Source organism: Helianthus annuus, chromosome 15 (genome assembly GCF_002127325.2).
Source record: "Helianthus annuus cultivar XRQ/B chromosome 15, HanXRQr2.0-SUNRISE, whole genome shotgun sequence".
Lineage (NCBI taxonomy): Eukaryota > Viridiplantae > Streptophyta > Magnoliopsida > Asterales > Asteraceae > Helianthus > Helianthus annuus.
The window spans coordinates 151117484-151132117 of NC_035447.2; the positions used below are offsets into that span (position 1 = coordinate 151117484).

At 31.8% G+C, this 14634-nt stretch overlaps 1 protein-coding gene across 1 annotated transcript; it reads right to left on the reverse strand.

The window, feature by feature from the left end:
* Positions 1–999: 999 nt before the first annotated feature.
* LOC110912926 (protein trichome birefringence-like 41) lies at positions 1000–9094 on the reverse strand. The gene is made up of 5 exons (XM_022157764.2): positions 8777–9094; positions 2866–3043; positions 2603–2778; positions 1739–1897; positions 1000–1455 (listed from the first exon to the last, which is right to left on the reverse strand). The coding sequence occupies exons 1-5, from the start codon at positions 9022–9024 to the stop codon at positions 1152–1154; spliced, it is 1065 nt and encodes a 354-aa protein (XP_022013456.1). The 5' UTR covers positions 9025–9094; the 3' UTR covers positions 1000–1151.
* Positions 9095–14634: the final 5540 nt, after the last annotated feature.

Below are 14634 nucleotides of genomic sequence, written 5' to 3' on the forward strand. Positions count from 1 at the left end.
TGGAGATGGTATCACAACTTAGAGGGTGTTTGGGGTTGAGTTTTGAAAATAGATTATGCGTTTTGAATAATCAGAATCAGATAATTAGCTGTAACAAAACGTGCTGCTGAAAGATAGTGTTTGGATTTGATTATGTTGTTTGATATCACAATAATCAGATAATCAACTATTTGAATGTTTGGCAAATATATATATATATATATTTTAAAAAATAAATAAGTGAAAACGTAAAAAATCAGTTTTTGGATTATCATGTTTTCCTGCAGTAAGAGGTGACCTACTTTTGGATTATCATGTTTTGTTTGATCTCTACAAAACTTAAACAATCAGTTTTTATTAATTTTTTACCAAACACTCAAAATAGATTTTTTTGCGATTTCAAAACACAATAATAAAAAAAAAAATCAGGTTGAAAAAGCAATCCCAAACACCCTTAATTGATTAAGCATTGAATTTGTTGTATGAAATTATAAGTTTAATTGTCGATAATGTTATCTTGAAATGAGCAATGAATGCAATGAAATGTTTGGGAGGTTGAAGATGAAGTGAGGTTTGCACTGTTGGGACCTTGAAGTAATAAGGTCTTTTCATCACTTCTGGAACGTGGGAGTAACAACAGGGATTGATTGATCCAAATCAATAATTACATGGACTTAATTGTTCAATTTTGACACTTAGAGACTCAAAGTACCATTGGGTGCGTACCACATAAACTGAAATTGTAGTTTATTATTATTATTATTATTATTATTATTATTATTATTATTATTATTATTATTATTATTATTATTATTATTTATCACATTAAATACAAACTTGAAAAACCCGCTTCTTGTTATGTAATTCTTTTTTGTACCCTGACTAGCCTTTTCTAGACGATGGTGATTTTCTTTTATAGTTTGGCAGTTAGAAAAATACAAACTTGAGAAGGCCAAAAAATGAAAATTAAACCATTACCAAGTAACGTTCAAAAAAAAAAAAAAAAAGATTACAAAGTAATAAAAAGTATCAAGTATGTATTTCATTTGAAGAACTAATAAAGAATGTAACATTCGCCATTTTAAATGAAACAAGACCTCAATTTATAAATTTCTCACTTCTTGTATTTATGGTATATCACTTTTATTTTCTATATAAATCCAATAATTGAATTATAAATTGTCATTTTCCTGGAACATAAGGTTGTATAGCAAAACATTCCATGTATCTGGAACTCCGGCGAGACACCAGTGGCTGCAATCCACTGCTGCTAGGCCGTAAGCCGACGGGTGGCCGTCTACCCGGAGCAAAGAAAGGTTAGTTATGTCAAGCAAAGTGACCGGTCTCTTGATAGTTTGGAGTGAGTTCTTCAGGACCGCCAATGCAGGTGGTGAAGCTCCGGGATAGGTGGTGCTTAGAAGAGGAATTTTCTGACCGGAACAAGATCTTGCCTTTGGTTCTCCCCAATCGCTGCCACTGTAATTTAATTATAAATTTGCTCAATTATCGGAGTTTCTTCTTAAATAGGTGTCGTGGAAAAAGTAATTTACTAAAATGGGTGATTTGAAAAGAATTATTATCGTCAAATAGAATTAGGAGTGAACAAAAATAGTAACTTTTAAAAAAACAAAAATACTTTTAAATCACTTTTAGCATAAAAAAACTCCGGTTAATATCGGTTTATAGACATTAAAGCACATCATTTTTTATGATTGTTTTTATATTACAAGTTGGTTTGTGATATTGAAGAGAAGCTTACTTGTAATGAGAGGGTGATATCCCTTGAAAAAACACTTTTGTTTTGTTAACAGAAAGATTAGCATCAACCCATCGACCCCATGTAACAACGGCCTTTCCAAAAGCAACTACACGATCCATGTCCTTGTAGATATGACTCCCGTCTTGTATATAGTCAAATCTGCATTCATGATCAATCTACATGTTGATAAAAAAGACTACTTAGGGGTTTAAGTTTCTACTTTACGATGCAATCTAACACGAAATTCACGAATTTAGGTTTAGTCTAAACAGTCTCGAGTCAAACATGTGAACACGTTTAGCTAGACCACGTCATGTTCGGTTGGACCTGAAAGGTTTGCTAGTTGACCCGTTTGTTATTTTTAAGTTTAAAGAAAAATATTTTACGTTATAACTTCAATAAATTGGATAATTTATGCCAAAATTTAAGAGAGAAACAAGGATCAACTTTTATGGTTCAAAGTTCAAACATAAATATTTTATGAACATTTCTAACTTTGTTATAAGTTGTAATTTGGAGTATTAATATGTTAAAATGAAATTAAAAAATTGGGTGTATGTCAGATTCAATATGTTAATCTATCAATAATAAGAGGGCGACAGTGAAGAGTATTGTGGAAGAGATTAAAGTGTTAAGTTTTGTATGGGTGAAACATCGGGCAAAGGCGTTGTCGCTTACTTGGGAGGATTGGTGTAGTTTTGAATTAATATGTATGAGGGTGTGAAACCTTGGTGGATGTAATTTTGGGTTAACTATTGTTAACCTTTGAGTAATATAATATATCTTTTGTTGGCCGTTCAAAAAAAAAAAATCAACCTATGAAAATGTAACGCACTCTTTGTGGATTTTAAAACGGAAACTTACGGTTGACTGGCTCCTCTTCGATTCCACCAATGCCACGTGTTAAACACAAGGTAATCAGCGTCTAACCATAGCTTCCCAGCCGTCAAAGAATCTAACTTCAACACTCTCCCAATCCTTTGCTTCACTATATCTACTAGGTACAAATTGTGATGGTATGCCACTTTCAACCCATAATCCTACAATTATTTCAAAAGAATTTAAATATATTTAAATAAGTGAAAAACCAAATAATAAATGTTCAAATATGTAGTCAGGAGGCATACCGAGAAGGTGTATGTCGTTGTGTCTTGAATAATAGAGATATTGACCGCATAAGTTGCACTTGGTATAGACGAGTGGATCATACATAGCATTGACAACCACTGGTTTCGACTAAGTGAATCTCCTACGAACATAATGGTTTTCCCTCTTAATTTTTCCAAAAAGTTCGGGCCATCAAATCTATTACAAAAAGAAAAATGCATTATAAAATGACAGGTGATTTCATTTATTATCGAATACACAAAAAAATACACGCATAAATCTTATTAACATATATTTTTTTTATCATCCAAAGGCTTGGTTTATGCTTTGGAATCTATTCCAATTGTTATAAAGTTTAAGCATATTATTTAGTTGTTGTAAAATATGTATCATGCTAGTTGTAAATGGACCCCTTACATTACATATCACATCATCACATGAAGTTGTTTCATAAATCACAATTAATTATGTTTTAAAAGGCGATAAAGAAAGCGTATGATGTCAAATATGGAAGGCTACACCTTCAATTTTGGTATTAATTGCAATAATAATGGTTGGTATTTGGTGCCCATCTTATCAGTTATGTTAATGGAGAAACTTAGGATCAAAGATAACCATTCTTTGTGCCCAGACAACAAACTCTCTAGCAAGTTGCTTAAAATGAATTAAACTCCAACAAACTAATATATCGTTTTTAATAGTCAAGATAATGATCGAATACGTTGATGATCGATTGATTGAGCGAGAGCAAATATACATACATATAAAAGTAATGAATGCTTTTGGTTTAATTCTATATCATATGTAAGTCTGTCGAATATCTTTTTAATTTGTAACTAAATAATAATATGTTTTAAAAGTTCATTAATTACAATATTTTAAAGATAACGATCTCACTTCTAGCATAGTTACCGCCAACCCTAGTTTCCATTGAAACTATTATATGTGGTCACTAGATAAGGTTTGGCACAATATGTAACCAAAATAAACTATGAGACTTTTAATAGAAGATCAAAGCGTTAAAAAATAACTAACTAACTAATAGTCTAAGTTAATATTTATAAAGTAATAGGAAAATCAAAATCTATTTAGTGATAACTAACGAAAAAGAAAAGAAGAAGAAAGACCTAACGATCAAATTATTTATGAATGTATAACATGGATAAAGTATCACCATTTATATTACATTTATATAAGTGTGTAACTTTTTGTAATCACTACACTTGTTCATATTTGGTTATTGTTTACCTTATATGAAAAGTTCGATAAAATAAATGTTATTAGTTATATAACTATATTTATACTTACAACCAAAACCAAAATCAAAGTTCTAAATATATCCTTTTAAGCAAGCCTTTAAGTTTTCTTTTTCTTTTTTTTTGAACGGCAAACTCACTTTATATATATATATATATATAAAGAGCCAGCAAGCAGCTGAAAACAAAAAAGTTTTCTTTTTCATTGTGGAGTTTGTGGAGGAAAGAGTAGAAAAGTTGTACAAGCCTTTTTAATCATTACACCCTAAAGTTGATATTCAATCATTAATTGCTCTTTTAATTGGGTGCATAATATGAACAGATTAAGGGGCCAAAACTTGTTAGCCGGCCAATGTAGTCATAATAAATTCATATCCTTTACAAACTATTGTGGGAAGAATAAGGTACAATCCTTAGCAGGTGTAAGTATTTAAAAGAAAAAATTAACTTTTAAAAAAAATGTAGTTATAATAAATTTATATTACTTACAACTATAACTAAAAGTTCATACTACTATTTTCTTTAAAAAAAAGTTCACACCCACTACAGATGGTCTTAACTAGTAGACAAAGCCATGGTGTTAAAGACTTAAACAAGTACGTTTCAAAAAAAAAAAAAAAAAAGACTTAAACAAGTGTAGAGGAGGCCAAAGCCTAGGTGTTAAAAAGACTTAAACAAGTGTAGAGGAAGACATCCTCCGTGACACCTCACCTCGTATAATGTGCCCTGCTCTTTTAATTCGCAGGAACACCTTTTGTCGGATTTATTTATTACGTTTTCAGTTTTATACAGTATTTTTTCAAGTCAATATAAATTTAATAAGAGTAAGTTACGTATATCGTTGTAGTTTATTTTTTTTTTAACGGCAAACTCACTTTATAAATATATAAAAAGAGCCATTAAGAGACTGGGAAATAACAAACAAACAAAAAAAAACAGCAAAACACAAAAACAGGTTACATAAGATCAATATATCATTTAAGTATAAAACTACACTAATATGTAGGAAATTTAGTATAACTGTTATATAAAATTAAGGGTTAATTGCCCGGATAGTCCCTATGATTTGCTATTTTTTCATCTTTAGTCCCTACCTTTTCAAAATAGCATGTATACTCCTTGTGGTTTAATCTTTTGTTACTCGGATAGTCCCCAAATTAGATGGTCATTAACTTATCCAGTTAAGTGTTTGTGAAATAACTTAACTACCCTTATACATATATTAAAAAACAAAAATACATTCAATATATAATGTGGGGACCCACCTACCACACAGTCCTCGTAAAAAACCCCAAACCACCCATCACCCACCATTTTGAATTTTCTCACCCACACACGTCAGCGCAGAAGAGAAGGAGGCCGGCTAGGGTTCCGGCGACTTCACCGGCGACGTTTTCCGACGCCTACCGCTCCTTTAAACCTTTCCCTCGTTTCAGTTCCAAAAACCGTCAGCCCATCAGTGTTCGAAACCCCATTGACGGTGGTGAATGTGCGAGCAGAGAGAGATGGGTCAAATGGTGGTTTTCGATGGCACCACAACGGCTAGGGCTCCGTCGTACTCCAGAGCTCCGATGGTGGGATGAACGGTGGTGTTGGATGGTGGTTACGATGGTGTGTGAAGGATGGTGAACGGCAGTTACAATGGTGGGTTAACAGGGGATGAATGCATCTGTGGTGACATTAAACTCTAATTTGTTTTTGAAAGTCTGTTATAGAAATTCATGTCCATCCCTATTTTACCTTTTTAATTAAACTCTATTTCTGACCACAAATTAGACGACATCCATTGTCACTTTCAATTTAGTGGTAGAAGATGGATAAAAGAGCAGTCATTGACACGTAGTTGCGTTGGATTCAAGTGACTCAGGTTAGTCTCTTTTAAAATTTAAAGACTTTGAACAAGTTTGATGGATTAGATTGATGGATTAGATGATGCAGTGGTGATGATGGTGGCGGTGGTAGTTGTGGCAGAGGGTGGTTGTGACAGTGGTGATAGTGGTGGTGGCTGAGTGGTGATGGCGGTGGTTGAGGTGGTGGTTTTTTAAAGGAGAGAGAGTAAAGAGAGATGTGTCTAATAGAGATAGAGAGAGTTAAGAAAGAGAGATGGACCAATGGCGATGGTGCGGTGGTCGCCGGAAAATCGTGGTGGCGGGCAGTTTGGATGGAGAAGAAAGGGGTGGGGTGTGGTGAGGTTTTTATTTTATTTTATATTTTAATAGGTGGGCCCACTTGAGTTTAATTATAATTTTTGCTTTATTGTTTTATTTTTCTTTTGTAATTATAAGGGTATTTTTGTAATTTTAAACTCACTTAACTGAATTATTTAACGCCCATCCATTACAGGGACTATCCGAGTAACAGTTTGTTAAACTACAGGGACTATACATGCTAGTTTAAAAAGATGGGGACTAAAGATGAAAAAATGGCAAACCACATGGACTATCCGGACAATTAACTCTAAAATTAAAAAAAAGTCAACTTTTTTATGTATTACACCTATATCGTCACCAAACATTGGCTAATAGTAAATGTTATTTTGGCATATTTTAAAAATTGAAAATATATGCTATTTATATCATTAGTTTATTTATGTTTTAGTTAATAAGATTATTTATACACATAAACATAAACATTTATTTAATAAATGATGAATATAATAATAATACAAAAATAGTATAATATATAATTAGTAGTAACTAATAATAAATAGATTAACTATTTACTCATGACGACTTTAGTTTTTTTTAACGAATTTCTTGTGTTAAATTGGAGAGCCCCGTTGCTCTATTTCGACCAGACTATGTTGTCTTAATCAGATTCGCGCTGGCTTCAAAGTTTAGTTTAGACGTTACCCCCAAAAATCATACCGTCGACTGTCATTTTACAGACGACGTAGACAAAAGAAATGTCCCAATAACCTTTGAGATCCATGTTCTGAGTTTCATCTTCTCTATCATTAGCCTTTTTATTTTATTACATTTCTCATAAAAATATGTCGGTGAAAAATATATAATTCCATCCAAAAAGAATATATATGTTTAAAAAGCCATGTTTTGGTGTCATCTCAACTAATTTTCTGACATTATAACTACAATCTCATATCTCACATAACTCGTATAAAATAACATATAGGTTAGTGTGGGGTTAACCTACTTGATAGAGACACATGTCTTCTAAATGTGAGATCTAGGTTCAAACCTAAACAAGAGAGATTGTTAAGTAATATAGTAGAAGCAAACGTTGTCATAAAAAAATATTGCACTACACTTTTAAACGATAATTAAATAGCATAGCGTATTACATTTAAGACATAATTAATTACCTCTAACGTAAAATCATTAATTGCATGTTGCAATTTAATCTCTTCTGTTTTTTTTTAAATAAGAAAATTATCATTTTTAGTATGCATAGAGAATAGTATTCTTAGGTGTTTAGGGTACTCTCGTGACGGAGCTATGAGTTCGGCAAGTTAAACTAGAACACCGGCATAATTCAAGTGATACTTGTGAATTGTGATGGTGGCTTTTGCGGGTTCGTGACCCATGATTGGTGAAATATTTAAACAAAAGGAAGATGTGATTGGTGGGTTTGTTTGTTTGTTTTATTATTATTATTATTATTATTATTATTATTATTATTATTATTATTATTATTATTATTATTATTATTATTATTATACAATAAAATCTATAATTACTACAAAGTATAGTTTTATACGTTATAATCACATTTTGTGTTCGTTATAAATCAATAATATTTTTGTAACGTAGAAAAACAATTTCATTTTATAAAACATAAAATAGATACACGAAAAACAAATACGTTGTACATAAAACTAAAATTAGAAAAAAAAAAAAAAGATTAAAGGTGTGACATAGTAAATTTGAACTCAACTATAACAAGAAAAGAAGAAATGTAATCATATATAAGATTAAATAACTTCACGTATTTAATTACTACAAAGTATAGTTTTATACGTTATAATCACAAGCAACGTTCACGTATTTAATTACTAATTTAATCACTATAAATATATTAACTTTATCAGTTTTCATCAAAACATTTATTCTAAAACTATTTATTTATAATTGAGTTAAATGCCATTTTAATCCCTGTAATTTGGGTCATTTTTCCAGTTTAGTTCAAAGGTTTTATTTTTCACATGTGGATCTAAAAAGGTTTCACCATTGCTATTTTAGTCCACTGGGTTAACTTAATCCATTATTTCTGTTAACGAAAACGCCAATTTGGTCATTTTATATAGCCGAATTGCCCTTCTAGTTAACAGAAAAAATGGATGAAGGCTATATAAAATGACCGAATTGTCCTTCTCGTTAACAGAAAAAATGGATGAAGTTAACCCAGTGTACTAAAATGGCAACGATGAAACTTTTATGAACCCACAAACACAAAATAAAATATTTAGACTAAACTGTCAAAATGACTCAAACCACACGAACTAAAATAACATTTAACTCTTTATATAATTATTAAAAGTCTTAAATAAAACAAACACATTTCTCGTCACACAATTGACGCCCATAAATCCCCACCGCGTTTCCATATGTAGGGGACCCCCATTTTGGTGGCGGGAAAAAACTAACCACCAGCAGCAGCCATCAATGGCAGCCATAGGTTGATTGAGATGAGACATTGAACAACAGAGAGGTGGTACCTGGATAAGCTGCAGCCGTGCGGCTGCCATCGAAATTTGAGATACATCAAGTCAGGACGGCCATTGTTAACACAATTGAATTCCTTTTCGAGGAATGGGCACGTGGATACGTTGTACAGCGGGTATGATTCATCCACTATCCAATTTCCCTGGAACATGTCACAGCCGATTGCCACAACTGATGGCGATAAAATGCTGATGACGATAAGGAAGAACACTCGCAAATTGGGGTTTATGTTCGACTTCATTTTCGAAGCTGCAGAGAGATAAGGGGGGGAAGAAGAAGAATGAAAAGCCCCTTTTTTATTCCGTGAATGAGTGTGGTGGAGAGTCGAATTTATAGGGTGACGTTTTAATTATGTGATTATATTTTTGTAATATATTTTGAGTTAAATGCATTTTACCCTCTCTCATTTGGGTATTTTGTTAATTTAGTTCAAAGATTTAAAACGTTTTTATTTTAGTACAAATAGTTTTAAACGTTGTTATTTTAACTCACGGGGTTAACTTATCCATTTTTTTTAACTAGGACATTTGGGTCATTTTATATATTTTTATTGTTGTAAATTAGAGGGGGCAATTTTGGCCCAAAGCCTTCAAAGTGAGTGTTTGGGTTGCTTTTAAAATTATACTACATGTAAAACCCGTATAAAAATACGGGTAGTTTTTAGAAATTTACATACCACATTTTAGAGTAAAATGTCCGGGTAGTCTCTGTGGTTTTGTAAAATAACACATGTAGTCCCCAACTTTTGGAAATTACACCGGTGCTCCCTATGGTTTATTTACCTGTTACTCGGGTAGTCGCTACACTGGATGGACGTTAAATTATTCAGTTAAGTCTCTATAAAATTACATATATGCCCTTACTAATTAAACAAAACATTTTAAGCAATAAAAGAACTTAATTAATGTCACACCCCCAAAATACCACATGCGGATCTCACCGCGAGGCGTGTGACGTATTAGGATCTAGCTACTAATCACATTGAACTAACCGTAACATAATAAACTCAAAATCTCATCAACATGAAAAGTACATTTCAATTTAAATACGCTATACGTTCAGCGGAAGCAAATTTGAAATTATTTTAAATACTCGTAAATAAATTGTCTGTAAATCATCACATAATGTTAAGCGTCTCAATACGCAACACGACCCATGACACCTCTAGCTCCTCCGATTGCAAGTCCCGGTCCATGTAGATATCTAAAGACCGCAAGCATGCAGAAAAAGTGTGTCAACATAAAGTTGGCGGGTTCACAGTTTTGTTTAACGAAAATCAAGCAAGTTTTTAGTTTAAAGACATGTTACGAATAATAATTTTGTATCAATTGACTGTTCGTTTTTGGTGCCCTCACCAATGTCTATTAGCATTGATCAAAGTGTTTAAGGTCATTAGTTCACGCCCGTCCTCCCAGGTGGCAGGTACAGTGTGAGGTTTGTCAGGCCTAATAGTGCTATCAACTAACACATCATTGCCTCCTAGGAAACTAGCTCGGTGTGTAAGTAGGGACTTTCGTGATAGAGTTGAGTTTATTAACTAACATCAAAATTAAACCAAAACATTGAAAAGTATTCCTCCCAGGAATAGTAGTTTGTTTGTCCCCCCCCCCCCCGGGACGCATGTTTGTGAAAAAGTAGTGAACTCACCTTAGGATGCGTGTTATATCCAAAAGTATTGTGCCAATGACACATACTTGCACATCATGCAAACATTCAACAAGACATTCCCTAATAAGTATAGCACATATAAGTAACCAATACTAGAATAAGGTTGTTTCACGTGTGGTCGAGCTCTTACGAATTGTTAAATGAACGACCCGATGGTACAATCGTTAACCCAAAAGTTATGATACTCTTAAGGGTTTGTATAGAATCATACATATATTAATATGAAGATATGTGTAATAATTTAATGTGTTTGAAAACATATACGTCTTTAAAAAAACATACATCTTTATTGTCTTTAACTGTGACTACACATAGTCGAATTCATAAACAAAGGATGTACTTTTATCTTGCTTTTAATACTCAAAATAAACATATAAGTAATTATATTTACTTTAATAAATTGTACGAGCTAACTTGAATTAAATATCCTCGTTAAATATTTAATTTACAATCATCTTTCATATTTTATACATTTATGAAAATTGGGCAGAGTTTTCTCTGTTTTTATGATAATCCCGATAACACAAGTTGTAGACAAAACCCAATAAACAAGTGTCCAAACATATATATATATATATATAGAGTAAGGTTAACATACAAAAAGCCTTATCATACATCACGTAGGAGACAATGGTAACCGTTGGACCAGGTTCAAGTTTATATAAGAAGATATTCTGCATTATATATGTTTACATACAAACCCAAATGTTTCAAATGTTTCACGTATAAATAGTATATTCACTATTCAACTGTAATGGCTAGTTGGGTTGGGTTTGCTAGAGCTCGTGTCACACTTTATTATTACAATTACACACGTAGTAGAAATATAACAACATAATAATAATTGTGAGTGCATTATGTCTATTGCCTCCGTCAATCATGTCTATAATTGTAAATTTATCAAGTCGTAGTTGAATGTATAGGATTGTGTGATAGAAAAGACGGGAATGTAATGGTTATGCCCTGTCGCACAAAAGGCGCTTTCGTGCGAGAGGACAATCCTAATCGTCCCAACGTGCCACTCGTCATAAGTCCAAGTCATCCCAGATGTTTCATGCGACTGGGCATGCCTATAAATAGAGGTGTTGGATCTTGTCATTTGTATGGTTGTGGACTTGAGAGGGGAAACTTTGTCCATTTGGTTTCGTGGTTTTGTAACTTCAAATAATATATAGAAACCAGTTTAATTAGCTTGTTTCTGTGCATGTCATCTTCATACTCGGATTCCGCACGAGATATGAAGACATTGTGACCGGATGCAGCTTTCGGAATGTGACAACTGTCAAAAATTTCATGTATCCGTACAATAATTAGACAATGATTAGTGCTTAATGACTGTGCTGATTTAACATTTATGACATGAATGCTTTCTGATTATTGTTATTATACATACATGTGCATCATATATTGCAAAATGTCATATCATTAATGCATGCAACACTTATTGATTCAAATGATGCACGAAACAAAGTTATATCAGACAAATCAGAAAAATGCTAACGGAGTTCAGTACATAGACAGACATGGTACTGAGACACAAAATGAGCTAGAAACCAAGAGTTACACTAGTATAGTGTGTAGGAAAGTATGGATCATAAAACTGCCTTTTTAGAGATAGTTTAAGTGCCGGAAAGTGCCTAAAACTCACATAAACTGCTGAATTCAGCAAAATTCAGCTTTTAGACAACTTAATATTATGCGGAATTATGGTTAAATGGTCTAGAATGCTTTCCTAAGTGTCGGGAATCACAACTGTCAAAAAAGGTACCATAAAGCACACTAAACTGCGTAGTTTAGCACCTTAACGAACCGGTAACCAACCGAACAACCGGACACTACCCGAAACACCAAATTTTCACTAGAAGCATTGTTTTATCATTTTCGAGCTAGTTATGGTCCCCGAACATCAAAACAATCTATATAACATCATAACAACTTATAACCTAACTAAACCATTAGATTTCAACTAACTAAACAAACTTACCATTGAAACATAATCAAGACCCCCTATTCACGGTCACCAAGAGGTGGCCCACTCTTGAATTTATTTGATTATTATAATTGATCTTGTCTACAACTTTGGAGAACATAAGAACCATTGGACTTCATATTGTAGGAAGTTATAAACACTAACCACTAGATCACCATTCTCATTTCACAAACCACATTTCACTCGACATACTCTCTCCCTCTCCTTCTCTACCTTCGGTCGAGAACCACCAAGCACACCACCATCACTTTCATTTCACTTTCATCCATACTCAAGTCATACAAAGGTGCTAGGAGCTTGTTTAAGGAGCTTGGAGCCTTTGGAGATTGAAGGACCTCTTTCAAGTGCTATTAACCACCACATTCTTCATCATCTTCATCTTGTGTTCATCCCTAACCTTGTGCTAGTAGTAAGACCTTTATAATCTCATTTTACATCTTTTTTAGTTGGTTAAAAGATGATACAAGTAAATAATCATGAAGAACACTAATGATCAAGAACATAATCCTTAACATAAGACTAAAAATCACCATGAATGTTTAAGTGTTATTATGCTTCTTGATTTTTGATTGTTTGTGTTAATGATGTAAAACATCATATGAACTTGCTAGATGGTGATTAAAGACATAATCTAGCAAGATAAGAGGATGATCTTATGAAAGATCAAGATGATCATCTTTATGTGAAAGCATGAACTTGAAGTATGAAATGTTTTCTTGAAAAATGATGATCAAAGTGTAAAATAAATCATGTAAGTGGATGATTTCAAAACTAGTTTTCTCAAGAAACCAAGTTAAAATACAAGATTTACATAAACTTGGTTCTTAAAGAAACTAGCCACATTTTTAGTGGTTAATCAAGTGTAGAAACATGTATTTAACAAGAAAAATTCAAGAATAAATATTTTTAGAAAATAATTTTACAAGTTGTAAACATCTAAAATCTTCAAGAATGATGTTTTTAAATAAATAACCACACTTTAGAGGGTAACTAAGCTTACTTAACATACTACCAAGTTACTACAAATTTTTATAAATTTTCAAGTTCATGAAGTTGTGTAAATAGCTTGATTTTGGCACTTGGTAAGTATTGTTTGATTTGTTGTTGATTGTGATGATTTATAAAAGAAAATGATATGCTTTGAAAGCATGGAAACGTCCATTTTTAAGGGGAAACTATGGCAACTTTTTTCTAGAAATTAAACACTTAGAAAAATATTTTTAACAAGTATTTACAAGTATATTTTAACCATGATTTTTCATGTAAAGTTTGCCATAATTTTTGTTACAAAAATTACAAAATATTGGAGGTTGGTTTTTGGAATATAAAAGTAACTAAATATGTATTTAGGAAAGTATATATTTAGATGTCAGCATGTGTGTGATTACTTGTATATTATGTGTATTAGTTATATTATTTTAGGACTTGAAATAAAATAACTCACCAAAATACCAAAAATTACATTACAAAATATTACCAAAATTGCAAGAAATTAAATATACAATTTATACCCAAAAATTGGAGAAACCGAACAAGGAATATAACTCACATAAATATTCCGGAATTAAATCCATAAGTATATTTTGGTAAACGGTATTTTGGAAACCAAGAGAACAAAAATATGATTTTTATAATGGCTACAAAAATATATCATATATTTGACAAGAAGGAAATATATTATTTTTGGGTAAAGAAAAACATATGTGTTTTCTTGAATTACTAGAAAATATATTATTTTTGGAGAAATATATATTTTCTTAAAAAAACTTAGAATATAATTTTTTTGGGTGAAAATAGATTTATAAATATTTTCTAAGGTAATCTTGAAAATGTATCATTTTTGAGATTTATATGAAAATATAAACATTTTTGCCAAGAAGAAGTATAAATAAATTTCGATAAATGATTTCTTAAAAATATATCTTAAGTATATATATTTGTGAATTTTTATTAGAAATATTATTCCGGAAAAATTAATACAAAACTTAAGTATAAGAATACTTAATAAACACAATAAGAATACGTATTCTCGTACGTATAAATACACCGGAATACGCCACCGATACTTGGCAAAAATATACAAGTTTAAGAATACAAGTATGAATACACCCATCCTTGGGGATGTTATACAAGTGCAAATACATAAATTTGTCACGTTAAAATATATTATTTTAACTAATATTCCAAAATTTA